At 41.6% G+C, this 21,261-nt stretch overlaps 1 protein-coding gene across 2 annotated transcripts in view; it reads left to right on the top strand.

Moving 5' to 3' along the window:
- Nucleotides 1-9,829: 9,829 nt before the first annotated feature.
- Nucleotides 9,830-21,261, top strand: part of GABRR1 (gamma-aminobutyric acid type A receptor rho1 subunit) — a 32,551-nt gene continuing 21,119 nt past the window's right edge. For both annotated transcript variants that reach the window (XM_008640255.2, XM_008640254.2), the window contains exon 1: nt 9,830-10,124. In XM_008640255.2, the coding sequence (XP_008638477.1) occupies nt 10,003-10,124 (122 nt within the window). In that variant the 5' untranslated portion in view covers nt 9,830-10,002. The remainder of the gene's footprint in view (nt 10,125-21,261) is intronic.

Here is a 21,261-nt window from a genome sequence, read left to right as displayed (position 1 = left end):
TCAGATACCAAGGCCAGTTGTCTCACATCCAATGAAGGAAAATTGCTTTAAGACTTTGATGTGAAAAGAGCCTATCAAAACCTTCAATTACATCTCAAGAGACCAATGATAATTTGTGCTGCAAAAGGAACATCAAAATGATGCTAATAAAAGATTGTAAATTATATGAAGACCAAAATTAATAAAAGCTCGATTCCAAACACAAATCTATTATGCCACTAAGACTTGACAAATAACAGTTGTTACTGACCATGCAGTTTGGGAAACAACAGGATTAAAAGTCATGAACTCCCTCACTCTGCAGAGGGAAAGCAGGATGATCTGACAAGAATCTTTACATTCTAAGCTTGGTCATTTGCCAGTGGCAGTGATTTCTACGCTACACAATCATCTGTTGATTCCTGCACACTTGCAGTCAATGTCTGCAGAACAAGACCTCTTATTAGCATTTTATTTCAGTTAAATATTGCAATCAGACTAATGGTCTACTAATTACAGTCTTGTCTCTTCCCATATTACACCATATGGTATCTGCAGACAAGAGGCAGAAGCTAATCTGGTGGAGAAACACAAAACGTTTCACTGTATTCAGCCCACTATTTCTATAAAGACACTAACAACAGCAGTAAGACAAACTGAGCAAATGAACATTTTGCTAAATTGAGATCCTGAGAGACAATTAAAAAGTCAATTGTTCCAATTTCAATAAAATTTTAAAAACATATGGAAATCCTAGATGTATCCTGTACAAGAATTTTTTACAGGGAATTTGTTGGTTGAGGAAATGGTCTAAAAGAACTCCAGTTCATCTCTGTAAATCTGGAGGACAGAGCAAATGAGCACCAGTGGGGTTACGCTTCTGGGCAACGGGCTAAAGGGAGACATTGTCTGAAATGTCTGCTGAGGCGTTTCTGTTTAACCACAGATCTGAAGACCTGGAAGGACTGCAGGAGTCTGGGATCCAGAGGCAGTGAACAGCACCAGCCATGCTGGTGAAGCTGTGTCAGGCAAGTTTATTTGTGATGCCCACCTAGCAGCTTTTAGAGGTTGCCGCTGAAATTGCAGAATTGCATGTGAATTAGTGGCTCCTGTTTCCTCCTCATACTACCTGTTCAGTTTCGTTTTTACTGTTGCTTTGAGGCATCATTGTTACAGCGAAGATGAGTAGCAGAAGGAAAGGACCCAACCAGTAATTTTCCAAATGACCATGTATAATTCACAGAGCTTCAGTATATCCAAATGCCAGCTAATATTGTTTCCACACAGAAATTCAGGGAATATTATTGTTAGAGTTGCCCCAGCCTGCAGTCATGATTCAATGTTAGTGCAAAATTGAAATATCTCAGAACTGACAGAGCTGGAGATGCTGCAGCGTATTCACAGAGGAAAACAAAACCTACTGGATTTCTTTGTGCCAAAACTAAACTGCAGTGACTCCAGTGAGGGAAAATATGCAGGAAGCCATAGGACAGGTTGCCCAGGGGCATTCCTCATACGAGACTCCATCAGAACAAAACAAGACTAGAAAGGTGAGACTTGCTGACATTAATCAGGTCATTGACTCTGCAGCCACGTATGAACTGTGTGAGTCCTGTGTGCAATGGCCAGACACCATTTGGCACTGGCAGGTGGGTCCACCAGATGGAAGGAGCTAACTGACAACCACCATGTGCCTCAGAATACGTCTATCAAGGGAGAATATTGTGACTTTTTTTGTCTTTATTTTAAAAAATACAAACCGTTTTAGCCTATTATTCATTTAGGAAACTCTTTTTGGCCAATCATTTTGTAAAGCTTAACTGTTATAACATCCTGCCCTCTGAAGTTAATTCACTGCCAAATTTAGCAAAGGTTGTCACATCCAAACAAATTTGTCTTTCAAAAGCACTGTTCAAATTTATCACTTATCTGGTGCCAATAGTTGATGGTTCTCAGCCTGGCTCATTATTTGATCATCTAATCATCTCTTTGTTATGGCCCTAGTTTTGGACTTCCTCGTATTTATCCCTGTCTGAGTACTAGTCCAAATCCCCTAGAAAATCATACTATCTTTAGTTAATAAATACATGTATAGTGAAACTAACTTCATTGCTATGGTGAAAAAAAAATTCTATTTCAAATTTGTGTTCTGTGGTCTTCCAGGCACTGGATTTTGTAATAAAATTAATAAAGCTATTTGAATAAATCTTTAGCTTGATGGATAGAGAACTCTCACTTTCAATACTTGCCTAGTTTGTTTCAACACCAAAAGAGGAAACATAAGCTTCATACTTCATACTCTTACAATATTCCTTTTTGAAACACAAAAGCTAGCAAACTCTGTCCCTGCTATTTCTTTTTCCTCTTTTTCTTTTCTTTTTTTTTTTTTTTTTGCTATGGTAAGGTCAGCTAGTTTTCCAAGAAAACTCTCCATTGGTGTGTAGAATTTCTCCTCCTTATCCTAAAATTATGAGGCACATTCTTGACTGTTAGATACAGTCTAGTATCTACAAAGGAAACAGTTTTGTAGCAAGCTGTAGTCAAATGACACTAGTAGTTTCTGGGCCTTCCCCTATGATATTTCATTTACTCCTTGTCAAGTTATCCTTCAGTTTTTCTGATCTGCTTTGTGCCATTGCATGCTTATTCAGGAAGCAGTCTGTGTTTTATTCCTGAATTCAAGAACAGCATAGGATAAAGAACCAGTCTCTTTGGGGAGATAATTGCATTACCTGATGAAGATTTGCCATTTACAGTCATACTCAATATGGGGGAGTTTATCCAGTTTTAAAATATTTTCCATATTTTATCTTGGTACTGAAATGTAGCAGTCCCTTAATAAAAATGCCATGTGCTACAACATTAAATGCCTTATAGAAGCACATCACATAGCTTCATTTCCTCTGGCAAACACATTTTAAATTAATCAAAAAAGAATTAACTTGGAAAGATCTATTTTTCTTTAAAGCCATGCTAATTGACATTAATCAAATTATTCACTAACTCTTCATTTATTGAATGCCATGTCAGCCTTTCCAATATTTTGTCAGGCTGAGGGCTGTAATTAGTCCAGTTGTTCCTTTAATCCCCTCTGAATATTGGCAGAACAGCTCCCTTATTAAGCACTACTGTCTTCTCTGAATTGCTGTTGACAGTTCTGTAGATGTTACTCATACCCATGTCAGCTTTTACCTTGCGATGGTCCTGCTGGAATCTCAGTGTTTGTGTGTAAGAATTTCAGACTCTTCGCCTTTGTTTTTTCTTCCATTTTGTTGCTGTTTTTTGAAAAACATTTGGAACAATTTCTTGGTCGACAGGCAGAGGCCCTTAGCATATTGCTGTTGGAATTTCCCATGGAGTGCTACGGATGAGCTGTGAGAACAGCAGAGGAAAGTGGGAAACCCTTTTTAGCTAGGGTTGTATGTGTAAGAAATTTACTATTTGCAAAAAAGCGGAATGGCATGGGCTGGATAAGAGGACTAAGGACCAGAATCTAGTAGTTGGAGTGAAATTAGTCCCTGTCTACAATGTCCAGAGCATAACTTCGATCCAGTCTGAATGCTTTAAAATTTTTTAGTTCTGGACCTTCCAACAGAACTCCCTTTAAGGGAGCAGTCCCTCTTAGTAAATGAGTGCTGTGTGCTCTGGGGATTAGGACATACTGGGGAGCATCAGGGGAATCCTTGACATCTGTAGCATCCCATGTCTGCCTTTCCTAGTATATCTGCTAGGAGCAGACAAAAATCCTTTCCACCAGGCTGCACCAGGCACTGGTACGTAGTTTCAATATTTTAATTCAACCCTGTTAAACTGCTAACAGCAAAGTATACTTCTGAAAGTGTCTTTTTGTCTCTCATTTATCCTTCACTTTTTTTTTTTTTTTTTTTTTTTTTTTTTTTGTATCTTTTCTTCAGTTTTGGTTGCAGAACCTCCACACAAAAGGTCAGGTGCCCCACGGCCAAGCACACACAAAGCAGCCTAATCCAGCTAAGGCAGCTCCGGGGAATTGCAGAAGGGGCTGAAACAAAAGGACACAGCTCAGCACGCAACGCACATAATCCCTCAGACAGAGTGCAGGGCCACGGAGAGGCACTGGCAAACCCAAATACGCCTCCACGGGCACAGAGACACATCGTGTCGGGAGAAAAGACACATTGGTGGAGAGAGACATCCCTGAGGGAAGAGCTGTAATGAAAGGAGAGTGGAATTAAAGACGTGCCCCGTTGGGGTGTTGTGGCATTGTTATTCATTTCGGCAGGGAGGAACAGCAGCTCGATGCATTAGTCCCCAAGCAGTGCAATTCACTTAGGCACATTGTTTGCTGTAGCCATTCAGGTTTCTGCTCAATGCGGGCTTGGCCTATTTCCCTTTTCTTTCATGCAGTGCACAATCCATTTAGGGATTTATAGCGGCTTAGAGCCCCATGTACACTGCCTTGTCTCTATCTGATTTTTATTCTGTGATAAGAAGGCTTGGGGTCACAGGTTCATTGGCGCTTGCTCCTCCTTGCCATTCAAGTTGCACAGAAATGTAATTATTCATTAGCGTTTATGATTTATTGAGTCTTTCATTGGTTCATCCACCGATGTCCTCATCACTGCTTGGAGAAGTTCCAGGGTTTGTCACCAAAAGCCTGTGAATCTGCTCTGATGTGATGTTGTAAGCAAGGGGTGCAAGAGACAGCAGAGAGGAGCAGGGGCATGAAAACAAATGTGATAACAAAGTGCAAAAGCTATTTGTAGTGAAAACCTTGGCCAGTATAAAGTGATGTGATTCCCACCCTGGTGCACACTTATGCCAGATCATATGATGATCTTTAACACTGAAAACTAAAATCTTCCTGTTAGGACATTTTCTCTGCCCTACTCCAGCCAGTAGCTCCCTACCTCTGCTCTCCACAATCACAGCACATCTTGCTACAGCCTGGAAAAGGGTGTATTTGCCTCTTGTGCCTGCAGAGACAATACTGTCTTCTTTCCTTTTCTGTGTGGGCTTCTTTAGCTTTAACCATTCTGGTGTAAATACATATCTTCACACTTCTCTCATTCTCTCAGCTTCCTGGAGAGTTTGATTTAGAGTCATACAAAGAGCAGAGCTACAAGAGCTAGGAATAGCCACCAGCTCTGCTGACACCACCAGAGTGAAACTCAGTGGAAATGACACTTATCCCCAATGGGTTCAAATTTTATTCCTCATCTGTACTAACATTCTCCTTGGATATGGTCCTATAATCCAACAAACATGAGGGATCCAGTTGGCATATTTCACCTTACAGAGAATGAGCATGGATCTCCTGTGAATGTCCCCAAGAATGGAAGTATACTTCTTAAAAACGACATAAGTAATGGATGCAGAAACCCCCGCTAACTTCATATTAGGCCAGATTTGTAAAGTCTCTGACAACACCCATGATAGAAGACACTAAAGAAGTGAAAAACTATTCTCTCACCATTGTGTCTTGGAGCACAGAGTACCATTTCAGAAAGAAGCAAGCTGCAGAGGGGAAATAACTTTCCAGAAATCAAGCAGCACCTGATCTGTTACACGGGAACTCTTGTGCTCCTCCAGCTCCTGCAAATGTAAATCACACCAGGGATACAGTGACACAGTTGTCCATGCTTGCATCAACAGCTTTTAGACAAAGGCAGACACCTGCTAGGAAGAGGTTGGAACGTGTAAATCCTATGGGCTCTTTTATGTGTGTGTGCTGTAGTTTGATTATAGCTCCAGGAGTATTTACAGGGTGTCTGTGTATTACTGCACTATTTGAAGCTTTGGGTAGTTAGTTAAACAAGAGAAGGCTGGGTTGTGATTTGACTGGAGATATTGTTGTGTCAGACACTTTCACTGCATCATGCCTTGCCCTGAAGGCACTGAAAGTACTCCTGGGTTCCTGTGGTGTCTGGTGGCTTGTGTGACTGTTCTCCAGACTGGATTTCTGCTCCTGACAAGATCATCATCTCAGTATATGGTTGACTCAAAGGCAAAAAAATATGTCTCAATTTATTCTTCTGATTATGTTCTAATTTTGGAGATGGATAGGTTATAAATAGAACTGGACAAATAATTTACTCTTCTGAGATCAAATGGAAAAAGTGTGCATTTAACAAATTATAATAATTTGGTTGGGCCAAAGTGAATGAAAAGTTTATTTTTGTGACATTTCTTATTACCATTTGTTAATGAAAATCCAGGAAATCCAGGAAATCCAGGATTAAAGTCCTAAACAGTCTGGGAAACCTGCATTTCTATGCCTCAGTAACTAAGTAAAAGCCCAAGACCCTGTTGAACTCTGAGGAACACACTGATCAAAGTGATAAAGTCCTGGAGCCGGGAAAGCATCACCAGGGGGCAGGTGTTGAGCAGGCCCTGAGCTGAGCAGGAGCTGGGAGCAGCATTCCTGTTTTTTTTTCCTGCAGGGAGATCAAGCTGCTCTGGGTGAGGGCAGCTGCTGGGGACTGCCCTCCAATGCAACTTCAAACCTTATTCATTGCTACTTACTCAAGAATTTCTTTCACCTTTCCTGTTCAGGATCATTTGTTTCATCTGTCTGAGGTGCTTTTATATTTTTCTTGTGGATTATCAGTTGCATTCAGCTCCTACTCTAACCCAAGCAGGTCTAGTATCTGTCTTCAAGCACAAAAGCATTCCAGGAAAGATGACTTCTGCTATAAAAAGGAATCAGCTGGCCTTTCCTACTGCAAAACTCAACATTGCTCAGTTGACTTCATGACTACAGTCCATGCCCACTTCTTGGTCTATTCCTGACTCAGCTGCTGGCTGGCTTTGAGGGATTTGATGCAATCATTTCACATTTGAATGGCTGTCTCCTATCCATAGAACTGGTGTTAAAGTTAGGAAAGTCAAGAGTATTGTAGCTTTTCCATTTTAAAATTTGCTCTGAGTTCTGGTGAACGTCAGATGTCGGTGGAAAGTTAGTACTTACGTTATTACTAGTTGGGTATCTGGAAAGCAGAGTGTATGTTAAATTTTATATTTGTGAACACTCATTTAATGGGTCAACAAGAAATAAAATGCCAAGGAATTACCAAATCAAAGAAAACCAAATAATAACTCAAAATGCAGATGTTTTGCCACGTATCTTCCCACCAAATCTAACAGCTGATAAGATAAATAGTAAAGTCATTTGAGGAGTCAGCTCACAGCTAGCCCACAAAATATAAAACCAGATGAACTTGTTAAAAGTACTGCAAAGTATTCATTCTTTTCATATTTGATATCCAGGGGGTTTTATCTACTGAATGAAAATAGTGCTGTATCTTTAATCTCTAGGCATTCTCATGGAGAACGCAGGCAAAATTAATTCTCCATCTGCTCACGATCAAGATTAAGCAAAACCGGAGGACAAACTTTTAAAAGTTCTTTTGTTCAATTTTTCTGTTTTATTTTTCATATATAAGGCACTTGGCCATCTCTTTTCTCGTTCCTGGATGTTTGAACTTTTACATTCTTTCTGCTTCTGGTATGCGAGCGTTCCATCATTTTTCCTCTGGGAAAACCAGAAAGAAATAGTGCTGGAAGTGACCTTGGGAAGTAATGTAGTCTAACCTTTGGTTCTAAGACAAGATCCACTATATCTGTCTTAATTATTTCTATGATGGCAATTGCAAACTCTTTCTATATAATCTGCTGCAATGCTTCCCTGTCCTTATTGTTAGAAAATGTTCCTAGTATCTAATCTATTATCTAACCTCATTGTTACCTCATTTTTCCCTTACTGATCTCTCAGTTACTTTTTGTTCTGTATGCCATGGCCATTTGGAGCAGAGTATTTTTCTGTTTGAAGTGACTTTACATACACCGTGCCATTCCTATGTTTTCCAGCCTTCCCTTTGGGTTACCACCCAGGTGGTTTGCAGCTTACTTGCAGATCATTTGCAAAATGTGTTACTCCTTGCATGCTAGGAGTGAGTCATGGATGGCTGCTCTTGAGGTACAGCAAGATAAACTGGGCTAAAGCTTGCAATGTTTTGCATCAGTCCTACAGATATTTCAGCAAGAGCATGCTCCTCTGTCTTGTTATGAGAGTGCTGTGTGAGACGGTGTTGAAAGCTTATCTAAATCTACTCCTTCTCCCCCAGCTCTGAAGCCTGCTCTCCTGTCAGGGAAAGAAGTTTCTTCCACATGTTTATTCTTCATGAGCCCATGTCTATTCTTCATCTAGACATTTTCTTTAATGAGTTTAGAAGTTGTCTGATGATGTGTTCCATGATTTTTCTATGAATTGCTCATATTTGAACTTTTCTATGAACAACCATCCAAAAAAAGGGAAATTGAACATATTTGTTTGCCTTCTTGATATATTCCTTTAGCAAATTCCCTCTGTTAGTGAAAGAATTGTTTCCCTCCTCTCATGTGTACCAAGGCACCTCCAGCTGTTCTAGGGGAATTGTGAATTCATAGCTATCCATTGCTTGTCAGTCCCCATTGCTCCTCTGGTGCATAAGAAAGGGACTAATATTTTTAAAGTATGTGTATAAATCAAAAATATATTTATATCAATTATTGCAAAGACTGAGAAGAGTATATCTAATATTCCCACAGATGAAAAGAACAGTTATTAAGGTGCTTTTTTGAGAAGGATATGTGAATCAGTGTAAATGGAATATAGGTAATTTTCAAAGTTAAATGGGTACAACTTCTTTGAACAGCAGCATTGATCAGTCAGCTCAACAAACTGCCGGTGACTGATTGCCCGTCTCTTGAAACCTGCGTGAGTTTGTGTAGGAAATGTTTTATCCCCGCAAATTATAGAGCTGAATCTTCGTTGATTGAATGCAATGTTAGTACCTTTCAGTGTGTCATTCCCATGGATCCCAAGGCAGTGTAAAGGCTCACCGAAGTCAATAAAGCCACAGCAGCTTAGACCAGGTAGAGATCTGCTCCCCAGGGTTTGTTGAAAGAGATGGGTGACCTGCAAACTGCTCTGAAATAGAAATCCATGGGTAACAGGCAGAGGAAGAAGAGCCTTGTCAACAGAGGGACAGGACAAGGCTGGTGGTGTCAGCAGAGCACGGGCGAGGTCTCCGTAAGGCACAAGTAGGAACCAGAGCTGTGAGGCCTTGGGGAGAGGCACAGAGGAGAAGGAGGATAAACACGGAGCTGTGGGTCATGCGGGGAGGGTGTGAGCTCCAAACTGATGGGCAATGTGGCTGACTCAACCACTCATATTTCTGCCCACGCTGTCTTATTTTCTTTACCACAAATGAGCATCTTGTCAGCCACGAGACCTGACACGCCCAAGTTTTCCTGCAGCTCTGGTGGGTGTTTGCCGCTTGATTTTGGCAGGATCTCTCCAAACATCCCTAAGCAGAGGGCAGAGCCATCTCCCCCATTCTGTCTTTCCCTGTTCCTGTGAACACTGGATAATTTCCAGAGAAGGTGCTCAGCAGAGCCCAAGTTGTGAAAGCACCAACCACTCTGGCCACAGCACCACTCTAGACTAAAGTAATGTAGAAGAACATACAGGATCAAATGATGCTTGTAGAGCTAAGTAAACATTATTTTTTTCTGGAAACTGATATATGTTTATTAATACTTTTCAATTTATTGCAATGCTTGTAACAAACATTACTGCCACACAGATAAGTTTGGTGATGAAAGAATTACCAGTGACACCTACTTGACCAAATGCACTACTTCACTTAACAAGGCAGAAATATGTATATATATATATATATGTGCCACAGGTATCTGAATAGGGTTCCATTTAAACCAATTAATAAAATAGCCTGTTTGGACTAAAAATAATTGTTGTCTGAGAATACGTGAATTCAACACTGCTAGAAAATCCCTGCCATCTGACGTAGAAGGATTTATAGGTTTAGTGGAAATTGCTTTCCCCACTGTCCAGATTAAATACTGCAGGATGATTTTTTGTATGAGTAAACATCCTTCCAATAACGATCAGACCGATAATGTCTTAAAAAGAGAAACAGGATCTACATTTAGGTTTTCTTTTTCTTGTATGGACTATTTCTGGATACAGGACCTTCAGGTAACATGTTGACTGTCCATAAAATGCATTTTAGCATCTTCCTCCTGCTGTGGGGATGGATTTTATCCACTGAATGCAGAACACACCGACAAGGAAGAGAAATACATGAGGTATACAAAAAAGGAAGGTAAGTCTAATTTTTTTTCCACTCAAGTAGCTACAGTTTGGACAAATGTAATGTTTTGGGTGACAATAAAATGACTAACAGTTAATTTGAGATTTCATTTGCATACTGTGATCTCTCAGGCAAAAATATTTTCTGTTGTTTCTTTTGCCAATGAGTAAGTTTTAATGCATTTTCTGCAGTGAAAATCACTGCTTCTTTCAAAAAATAGGTTTCTGAAGTGTCTTAAAGCTTGAAAGGGTACAAAAAAAGAAGTATTTATATTTATGGTAGTTAAAATGTGGTATAATATTTACATGAAAGTGAAGATGAAATTTAGGTCCATGAGAATTGTTGGATTGAAGATTAGATGGACTTGAGAGCTCAGATGGAAACATTCAGAATCTGTTTTATTGTTCCCATGTAATTTTTTTATACAGCTCTTGAGAGGAAAAAGTTAAGGTCTCTCAGCAAGGCTACGGTCAGTTATCAGAAGAAACAGAAAGAGCATTCAGTGTATTGAGTTAAGATGCTAAAATTATTTAAAATGTTGTCTGTTCTTCTCTTTGTCTATCTCTCTCTTACAAAAAGACTATGTGATATTGCGCTCTCACTATCTTGTAGACAGCCATTTTAGGAGGATTTGAGTTGAGGAAGGGTTTTTTCTACAACTGAATTCTGATTATTTATATTCTGTTTGGGAAATATTTGGAACTTTGTGTGAGGATTTTTATGTTCAGGCACAAAACAACGTACACTGGGAGGAAAAATACTCTTTTTTTTCTTTTTCTTTTTTTTTCTTTTTTCTTTTTTTGTAAGAATATAGCTGACACATTTAATTTTGTTTAAATGCTGTGTACTTCTGCTTGTGACGGACTGAACCTGTGTTGTCTCTGCTTGGCTACAGTGCTGTTCTGTAAAGACTCAGTATCATCATCAGTACTGTAAAGTGTATAGGGATGGAAATGCAGGAATGTCACAGTCCTGAGGAATTCAGACCACTCCTTGTAGCCTTCAGAAAAGGTAACTAAAAGGTGGAAAGGATGGAAAGTGCTGTGCCTTTTTGTTTTCCTACAGCCCCTTGCAGCAGGTGAGGGGCACGTTACAGAGTGACTGCAGTGTCCTGGTTGGCACTTGGGCGTCCATGAACCATTTCATACGCAGGAAGTGGCTTTAGCAGTGACACCACCTCCATGAAGGTATAACTGGAAAAATGGATGCAGTGCTCTCTTCATTACCAGCCCCCAGGGGATGCATTACCAGAGGCAGTATGGGTGCAAGACAGGCACAAAATCCCTCTTTTTGCTGAAGCTTCATGACAGTGACAGCAGAGGTGATGTGCTGGCTGTAACAGATTAAAGGGGTGAGAAGCAAGGTACCACCGTGTGAGCTTGCAAGCATCCACATGAGAGGAATGTGCACACACAGCCTTGTTCTTGTTTATCATCTTTAAGGAAAGCTCTACACTGCACTAAATGTTTAAGTGTCAGTGCAATGAAGTGACAATATAACAAACCAAAGCAGAAAAGTGTAAAAATGTGTGAAAATGGAAAAGAAATACTTATTCAGTAAATGCACTCTCCCATACTTTGTATACAAGGTGTAATTGTTCCAGGATGAGCCCACCAGAAAGCCCTGAGGTGGTGTGGCTGTGGGGGGCTAGCTTCACTGCCCTCCCAGCATGCCCACGCTGGCCTGGGAGGTCACTTCTGGCCCATTTCTTCCTCAGTAGGGCACAGTGATGTTGAGAAGAGCTGATGGGGAGAGAGGAACAAAGCTGGCCTGTGGCTGTAGGGTTGTCCATCAGCAGCCTGGTGCCCAGTACAGTGCCCACTTTGCCCTGTCACAGGAGAGCCTGTGAGACACCCATGTAAGGTAAAAAAAGATGATTATGGCCATCCATAGGATGACCACAGGACCTTAGGATTTCCTCCCAAGCACAAACAACAAACCCTTCTGTACCAAACCCCTAACCTTCAATGTCAAACTCCGAATGGGACTGCAAGTATTTTTTAACTCTGGCTTCCATTCATTTGGTCCTGTTCTATGGTATCTTGTCTCCTCTCCATCAAGGTACTTGCAGGTGGATCAAGCCCCCATTCATCTCTGCTTACATACATTCAGGAGATAAGGCTTCTTACATTTCTCAGTGCGGGATGTTTCCCAAGCTTTGATTCAGCCATTTGCTTGTTTTCCTCTGTCCCTTCACCGCTTTTTCAGGATTGACATCAGGACAAGGTGCAGTATTTGTACAGCCCTCCTGCAGGTGCTGTATGCAGAGGTAATCCCCCTGACCTTCTGGGACTGCAGTCAGGATCTCCCAGTGGGAGCTCATGCCTGCCCAGCATTACCAGGCATCTGTGTATGGCAGGACACCTCATCTCAGAGGTACAGCCAAGCCTCTTTGCCCTCATGGGGAGGTCCCTTATATGTTAAGATGCTGGTAATATAAAACAGTTTTGAAGTAGGCATGATTCCTTAGTACTTGAGTTAATGTCCACACCTTTTTCTGTCACAGAGTTAGATCCTGGATTCAAAACAGACCAATGGAGGATGCTATGTAACATCAAGAAAACTTGCAGAAAACATTGCTCCTGAACATTTTGAGTTTGACTCTCTTTCCCCCTCCCTTGAACAGCCTTTATGCAGGAGCAGAAGTTAGAGTAATTGACCTCTTTACTCCTCTCTGAACACTCTTATCTCTTGCTCCATAAGGCTTGTGGTAAGGACCAGGATGGAAATCCATCCTTTCGTTGTAGCCTTTTCCTTCTGAAGAAAGACAGAGGCCTCAGTGGAGATTGATGGGAAAATCTATTTGAAGTGGAAAAGGCTGGCTCCACGCCATCACAGGATGCTCAGGATGGCTTGGTTTGCACCCATGCGTTCCCTAGCCCCCAGAATCCCTTCAGGACCACAAAATCATCCTTTTGCCCTACTGCCAGGGCTCAGCGCCAGCCACCGGTGTTGGCACATAGCAGAGGCACCTGCTGTAAAGACCTGCCACACTGGGTGGGCTGCCAGCATCCTGCTGTCCCTGACAGACATTTCCAGATTTGCTCCTGATTCTCATGGTGCAGCTGATGGAGGAATACATAGGCTTTTATCTTGTTTCTTTGGACAGTGTGTTAGTTTCTTCCAAGGAGACTCACTTGCTCTGAACTCTGCTTTCAAATTAAAACTCACCACTGGATCTGCAGTTTCAGCTCCAGATCTTTTCACCTGCTCAGATCCAGCTGAGCTCACATCCACAGCCTTCACATTCCAGAGACATGGTGAATGGAATATATGGGGAGCTGCAGGGTCAGAAACCTTCTCTGTCACAATTTTTGTCACTGCAGGTACCCCATTCTAGCATGAGACACAAAAGCTGTGAAGAAGAGTAAGCAGACAGGCAAGCTTTTCCCCAAGAGTTCATGCATGCACCACAGTCTTAAGAGGACTGGGTTTGCATGACAGGAATTTTGAGAAAGGTTCCAGATAATTTCTTAAATAAAGCTGCTGAAGCTTTAGGACATAGTGTGACAAGAAAATGGCAAATCAGTCTAGGTCAACGTATGCAGACAGTCACAGTGAAAGCAGCATAGTAGATAGCTTTATTGCATGGGACTTACTACAGAGCCCTCCAATACTGTAATTCACTGTAAAAATGTCTGTGTGCCAGTCAAAGACTCAACTACTTATTTTTGCTAATCTCCAGGACAAATCACCTCAAAGGAATTTCACTTCAAAGAGCAGCAATATAAAAAGAAAACCTTTCTCACCTTGCAGACCTGTTCACAGTTTGCAGTCAGCCGTGTGCAAAACCTGCAGGGACTGCAAGGCTTTTTATGCCTGTTAGATTCAGAGTGCCAAAACTCCTCCAGGAAGGAGCTGAGTTCCAGAGCACTGGCAAGAGAGCTGTCTGCTGTTTTCCCAACTGCTCAGGCTCTTACAAAGCCACCAGGCTGCAGGGGGGTCACTAGAATGATGTAAAGGCTCACTGAAAGTCACAGCATCGTTGTGCCAACAAAAGGGCCAAAGCCTGTGTTGCTAATTAGACTTGCAGAATCTGCTAGAGAGGATGAGCGATAGGAAAAGAACTGTCTTGGAGCTGAGCCATGCTGTTCTGCCAGAGCTAACTGCTGGGGGGGGAAAAAAAAAATCTCTTTTAACACTAAAATCTCCCTGGACAGCATTACAATCACCTTTCAGACAACCAGCTCTCAGCAGAAGAGATTTCACTGTAAAAGATATACAGATCATGTATGCTTAATCTTACCTAAGAGACTCGCTTCCTGTTGTCAGTCATGTCCCTACCATTCCCTGACCATGTTGTAATAATTTTGCCTCACTCTTGTCCCCAAATAGTAACCCATTTTCTTCTCCTTGAGAGCACCCTGTCCATGTTTCTGTTTGTAAGAGCTACCTTTTACAGTAGTTGAATGAGATCCTCTACAATAAGCCTTGGTCTTATCACAGTGTCTCTCTCATGGCCAAAGACCTTTCTCTTTATGATGTTTTCAGATGCTATTACAATTAGTGACACTCTTACTAAGCAATAGGAGCCACTCTGCATCATAATGAACATTTTCAACATTAAAGTTACTTTCCCTTCTCTTCTTGAATTTGGGTAGGGCTTCTGTGTTGTCAGCTCCTCTGTGTGCGAGCTGTCTGTGGTTTGCAAGTCACATGTGGCTATCCTGGTACCTTCCCTGAGGATGTCCCCTACACACAGGCAGCTCCCATCTTCCTGCCCTCCTAATGCTTCTTCTGGCCTTACAAATTCATCCCTAACAGGACTTCTTCCTTTACCTTCTAGTAGTCCTTGTGCTGTTCTCTTCTCTTAGAGTTTTCTTTTATATCTTCAGGTTTCATATTGACATTTAGTTGCATAAACAAATCTTCCTGATGCAAGCTGTCTTTAGATGAGACTTCTGGAGTGCACAGTGAGCCTGTAAAATGCCTGTTGAAGGCATTGCCACATTATCAGTGGTGAGCCAGATCCAGTGAGCCCTCAGCTCTCAAGACATGGCTTTCCAGGACCAGTTTGAGTTGTGTCTGGACACCATTTGCTCCAGCAGTGCTGGGTCTCAGGAGAGCAAAAGACCCAGTGTGGGCTTCAGGCCAGAGCAACTGGTATCTCTCCATCTCCCCAGTCGGTAACTTCCCTTTCCCTTTCCTCCTTTTATCTTCATCTCCTTCATTCTTTTTTCCCCCCTCTTTCAAGGTTTCTCCTCTTCTTCAATAAGCTGTTTCTCTTTTTTTTCCCTGTTCCTTTCTCTGCCCTCTGCCCTCTGCTTCACCTGCCTCATTTTTTTCTTGTCCCTAGCCACATCTCTTGCCCTTGTCACACAGATCTGCCAAGATATTCCCTGTTGTTTTTAACTTCATATTACTTTGTGGCTTACTTCAAACCCTTTTCTTCTGTGTGACAGGGCTCCTCATCTTTCTCTTCTTTGTCTTGTTACACATTAGCTTATTTTTTGTTATTGCTTGGCTATTCCTCTCATTTGCCTTTTCACCCCTGTTGTTCTTTCAAGAAATTTCAATTGTGCATTACACCTTTTCTCGGACCAGCCAGAAGTGTCCCCCCTCTGCTTCTCATAGCAACTGATGATGCTTTGAAAACTGTATTTTCTACTTTCATCATAATCACCAACCTCCTTTCATCCCTTCTAGAACTTACTTTGGGTCTATGCATCACACAGCTTCCTAACTTTAGTCATGTTGTTCATGGCAGAACAGTCTCTACTGGTACTTCTGTAGCTATGTTCATACACCCAAGTACTCTGCAACTTTACTTGGCCCCTCGTGATAGAAGCTCCAGGCAACATTGAACTTGCTGAGGATCAGCAACTTCACGTTATCTTCTGGCCCACCATTACTGCAATGTGTTTTATGAGCTGGTGTGAGGAGACGTAACAGGCTGTGTGCAGCCCAGCCATAAAAAAAACCAACCCCAAACCACTCCAAAGATGCTGCAAGGTAGTTTCTTCCCTCCTGAGTGCATATAAATTGATTTTCTCATTCCAGTGTTGAGTTCACGTCTAAAATGGTGATGGTTTTTCTTCTAAAAAATGCTCAGTCACCTTCCAAACTCACTTGTGTGAAAGCACTCTCAGCTTTCAGAGTGAATTTCACAGCATGATGACGTACCATGTTCATGTACTTTCTTTCGAATTTCTTCTCCTTGCTATGCATTGTGGAAAGTCTTGAGTGACAGATTCCTGTTCACCTGCACCAAGCCACTCCTGAATTTGCATGCTTGCACCATATCACTTGGCTGCCTTCTCCTTTCCCACTCTGAGAGCCCTGCTCAGGCTGCCTGGAAGTCTTCTCCACCTCCAAGAGCTCTTCTCTTACTCTGCTATTTTTTTCCAGCTATGGACATTGGATATGCGAGATGTGGACATGCCATGGTGTTGCTAACAGCACTGAAATGCCTTCTGTCTGGTTTGCTGCTCTATTCCCCATAATGCTGAGCCATCCGTTTGTCCTCTTGAGCATTGTGCATCATTAAGCTGATGTTTACCAAGAAATACCACAATGACACTGACACCTCCTTCCTTAGCACTGAGAGTTGGTTTGGAGGCCATCACTATTTTAACATCATTTCTGAAAGCACAATGGAAAAAATTAAAAATGCAGAGTAGAAATCAATGTACACTTTTCTGAATTTGCTAGCACTGAATTTTTCTGAAGTTGCTTGGCATCATGAGATTCTGCTGCAATTCTCGACCCATAGTTCTGATTTTAACTACCTTGAACAGTTACATATCCTCAGTAAGTATTATTTCCAGTAATTACTCTTTTATCCAAAATAATTTATAAACCTATTGAACAACAGTGATTCCATCATAGGTGTAATGGGACTACAATGAGAAACTATCTTTATGGTAAAAACTCTCCATTACTCCTCTTCTTGTATCCTGTTTTGTAACCATTCACATGTGGGGAGCTTCTTTCTGACTGATTGACTTCTTTACAAGAAGAACCTGTCAACACTCTTTTGGAATTTGAGGTACAATGTGTCATCTCGATCACTCTTGTCTACAAGGTCACTAACTTTTTAGACAAGGCCATTATATTTACAACAACTGCCTGCAAGGAGATTGTAGTGAGGTGGGCGCCAGTCTCTTCTCTTAGGTAACAAGTGGCAGGACAAGAGGAAATGGCCTCAAGTTGCACCAGGAGAGGTTTAGATCAGATATTTGGAAAAAATATTTTAAGGGCAACTGTTGTAAAGCATTGAAACAGGCTTCCCAGGGAAGTGGTGGAGTCACCGCCCCTGGAAATGTTCAAAAAACATGTGGATGTGTCATTTGAGGACATGGATTAATGGTGAATGTGGTGGCAGTCCCAGGTTGATAGTTGGACTTTATGATTTTAAAGGTCTTTTCCAAACTTAATGATTCCATGGTTCTAAAGTGCGTAATATCCTTCAAGTCAAACTGCTTCTCGCTCTTCTTCAGTACATTCTATATTTATCTGGTGTCTACTTTTGGTGGTTTTACTATCTTTGTAGCTAATTAGTCCAGTGGAACAGTCGGTAGCTTTTTAGAGTTCCAAAGAAGTGGAAAGCTGTCACCTTCCACTCCTGTGACACCAATGACAATTGGTTCAACAGTTTCTTACTTGGCTTTCTTCTAGGTAAAAGCCTGTTGACTTGTGTACTAGTTTGAAAACAAACCAGTGGGAGACACCAAGTCAGAATAACAATTTAATGGAAATTAAAGAAAAGGAAAAAAAAGGTAAAAGAAAACACTGTCAAACTGACAGAGTCAAGGTACAACCTGACACCCTGTTAGGCAGGGTGGTGGTAGCAGTCTGGTAGAATGGTGGCTGCAGTCCTCTGAAGCGGTGATCCTGTAGTAAAAGAGTCTGCTCTTCCTCAGGAAGTCCAATGGTGGCTCTGTAGCTCCTGTCCTCTGGAAATCCAGTGGGAAGCGGTGTCTCTGGTGTTCAGCCTCAGATTATATCTACGATGGGATGCTTGGTTCCTCCCTCTGGGTGGAGCATCTCACAATGGGGTAATGAGTCATGAGGCAAAGTGTTGATTAGGCTCATTAACAGAAGATGGTCCGGAGGGAGTTATCTCTGAGTCAGGCGGCAAGACAATGATGGGCAATTAACAGAGAGATAGTCTGGGGGGAGGAGGCAAGGAAACACTGCCCCACTTGATTTCAACAGCTCCTGAGGATGGTAATAGAATACACTGCAACCCAGGACAACTTGTTACTGTTCAATCCATTTACTTTAAATCTATCTCTGATCCTGTGTCAATATGAGTATTTCTTAACATTGCCCCAACAGCAGAATTGTTACAATTCTGCTTTTTCTGTTCTATTCTATTACAATTCTACTTTTTTTTAGCTAGTTATTCCCCATTCATCATTTATGCAATTATTTCTCCATACTCCACACAGTTCTTAGTATTATCTTTTATTGCAATCCATCATATTGACACCAGATCTTTTCTCCAACATGTTGCGGTGGCTGTGAATTTTGACCCTAGATCCCCAAATGCCTGTATCTCTTTCAAGCATCCCCTCATGTCTGAATTTAATAGTTCTGTCATCTGTCTTATTATTGAAAATATTGAGCAGCTCTTTCCAGGATGAAATCTGTGAAATGTTATTTAATGTCTCTCAGCAGCAAATTAATAGCATTACATTAATTACATTTCAACCATGTTCAAAGTCACAGTTTCATCTTAACCCTATTTCCGTTGTTTAGTAATGAAATATTAAAAACCTCACTCAAATCTACTTTTCCTCCTGCTTACACAAAGGCAGCCAGTTACACTGTCAGACAGGACATTAGACTGGTTTGACGTCAATTATTGCAAAGATTCTCATTGACTGATCTTTATAATCTCATTATTCCCTGGGGGAGAGGCAGACCAACGGATCACTTGAGTTTGTCACAATTTATTTTCAGATCTCAAAACTCCGACTTCCTTCTTCTGTACCGTCCTTAAAACCAGGTGGTTTTTTTCACCCTCATGCTCTCCCAGGGGCATCACCCATCTCTAAGGAGTCCTTGGAGGTGATGTCTTACAGCTCAGGGTCTGTAGCAGCTGGTACTCCCAGTGCTCCTGGGGAAGTGCCATCAGCCTCTGTTGACTTAAATACCTCCAACAACCTAAATACTCTTTAAAATGCCCTTCCCTGATCTGCAGTGTGCTGATGTCTGCTTGCAAGTCAGCTTTTCTTCTGAGACTGGGTCAGACGTGAAACCTTTCAGCACGTTCTGCATTGCCCCCATTAGTTTTCCCTTCCCTTCATCTGTTTCTCTTTTTCACTTGGCTGAGCCCTGGCACCATGCCTGCCTCCTCCCAGCTGGTAGGATAGACCTTCTGCTTCCTCCAACTCTTCCTTTCAACATATGTAACACAAAACTCAACACACCCACGCACTGGATGCAATTCCTGCAACATAGGGCACTTTCATTTTTGCAATATCATGTACAGTGTCAAGACCTCAGGTGGCACAACTTTTCTGTGAATAATCAATATGTGTACGTATGTTCCCCTTTTTTCTTTAGTCAGTGCTTATGTTCAGGCAAAGAACAAAAGAAGTGCAACTTTTAAAGGGTGTATATATATCCTGCCTCTGTGTATTTTGAATTCTGAGACTGATCTGTATTCAAGTCGTAAAGGATCAAAATGGGGTTCTCATTGAATTTTCTGTATCACTCAGAAAAAAAAAGATGATAGAAGAGGTCTGAATCCCACTGTTTCTCAGACTTTGTGATGTGAACATCAAAAATAGTGCCATTTCCCCCTTTCTTTTCATATATTTAACAGCTTATAATAGCAATTTATCACCTTTCTTCACCATCTTTAAACCTACTACTAATAAGGACATATGGCCCAACATAATTACAAACAAACAAGCACTTGACAAATGCCAAAAAAAAAACCATTTCATGATAAATTTTCCTCAGTACTTAGAGTCTGGTTTACAGCTTGCAGCTTTGCAAGGCTCTCAATTTGAGTACAAATCAGTGGGTCTCTATCCTACATTATCCCTGTGTTACACAGTGGATCATGTCTGGTGAAATGCTTATCACCAGGTAAGAGCAGCTTCCTCACATTTCAAGATTGCTCTTTCTCCCTCAGGTGCTAAGTGGGTTTTCTTCCCATTTAGCTACCTCACTTTTCCTCCCCCTTCAAAGCTCTTCTCTGGGCTCAGGACTGGACCTGCTGCAACACCTATCCACCAGCATTCACCAGTTCCTTTTTACCCCTCCCCCATTCCCTAACCCAGCACTCCTCTGTGTGGTTTTGGCCTTTAACAGGATGCTGATGTAGTATGAACCCCAGTCACTAATGGGAGAAGCATAAAACAGGGAGAAGCAAAGCTTAGTCAAATATGAAGGCACTTAATAGGTATTTAATAAGATTTTTATACTTCTCACAGATCTTTATAGTACCAATACACCTTTGCCAATCCCATGTCCATCCTGCCAAGTCTTTGTTCCCTGCAGGAACTTGTACTGCCTCCACTGCCCTCTTCTGCCTTGCCCAGGTGTAATTTGATGGGAAGACCAAGGAGAACACGGGTGCTGGTGATGCTTTTTCTTGGTCTTAAAATCAAGAGTCAAACACGGTTAGAAGGGAAAAGGGATTTTACCTTTGTATTTATTTTAAGGATCATTAGGTGCACTACATCCAGGTTGAATGCATCAAAAGGCACACCGCAATGCACACTGCAATGCCCACTCTACAAAAATCTGGTATAACATTATAGGTTTTACTAATTAGCATATCTATCAAAGATTCTCTAATGAGAGGCTCGAATGAGCCCTCTTCTCTAAGGAACCTTCCCCTGGATGGTTCTATCTTAGTTTATAAAATGTGTTCTGGAGACAACCTTGGTGTCTGGGGCACACTGATCTTTAACTACTAAGCTTCTAAAATGTTTAGTCTCTTAGCTTGACAAGTCTAAGAATGTTGGCAAAAAAACCACTAAGAATACAGAAGTTATAAAAAGGTATAAAAGGGGTATAAAAGGAAAGGAAAAAAAAATCATCATGGCATCACTGGCATTCCCCTGTCCATCATGGCATGAGGTCTGTACAGCACAGCAGGTGCAGGACGGGAGGCACAGCACAAGCTCACACAGGGATGGGGGGCCCAGAGCTGAGTGCCATGGCACAGCTGGCAGGGATGAGGGAG

The sequence above is a fragment of the Corvus brachyrhynchos genome, unplaced genomic scaffold (genome assembly GCF_000691975.1).
Source record: "Corvus brachyrhynchos isolate BGI_N302 unplaced genomic scaffold, ASM69197v1 scaffold87, whole genome shotgun sequence".
NCBI classification, from domain to species: Eukaryota; Metazoa; Chordata; class Aves; order Passeriformes; family Corvidae; genus Corvus; species Corvus brachyrhynchos.
This window is presented reverse-complemented; position numbering and strand designations above follow the sequence as displayed.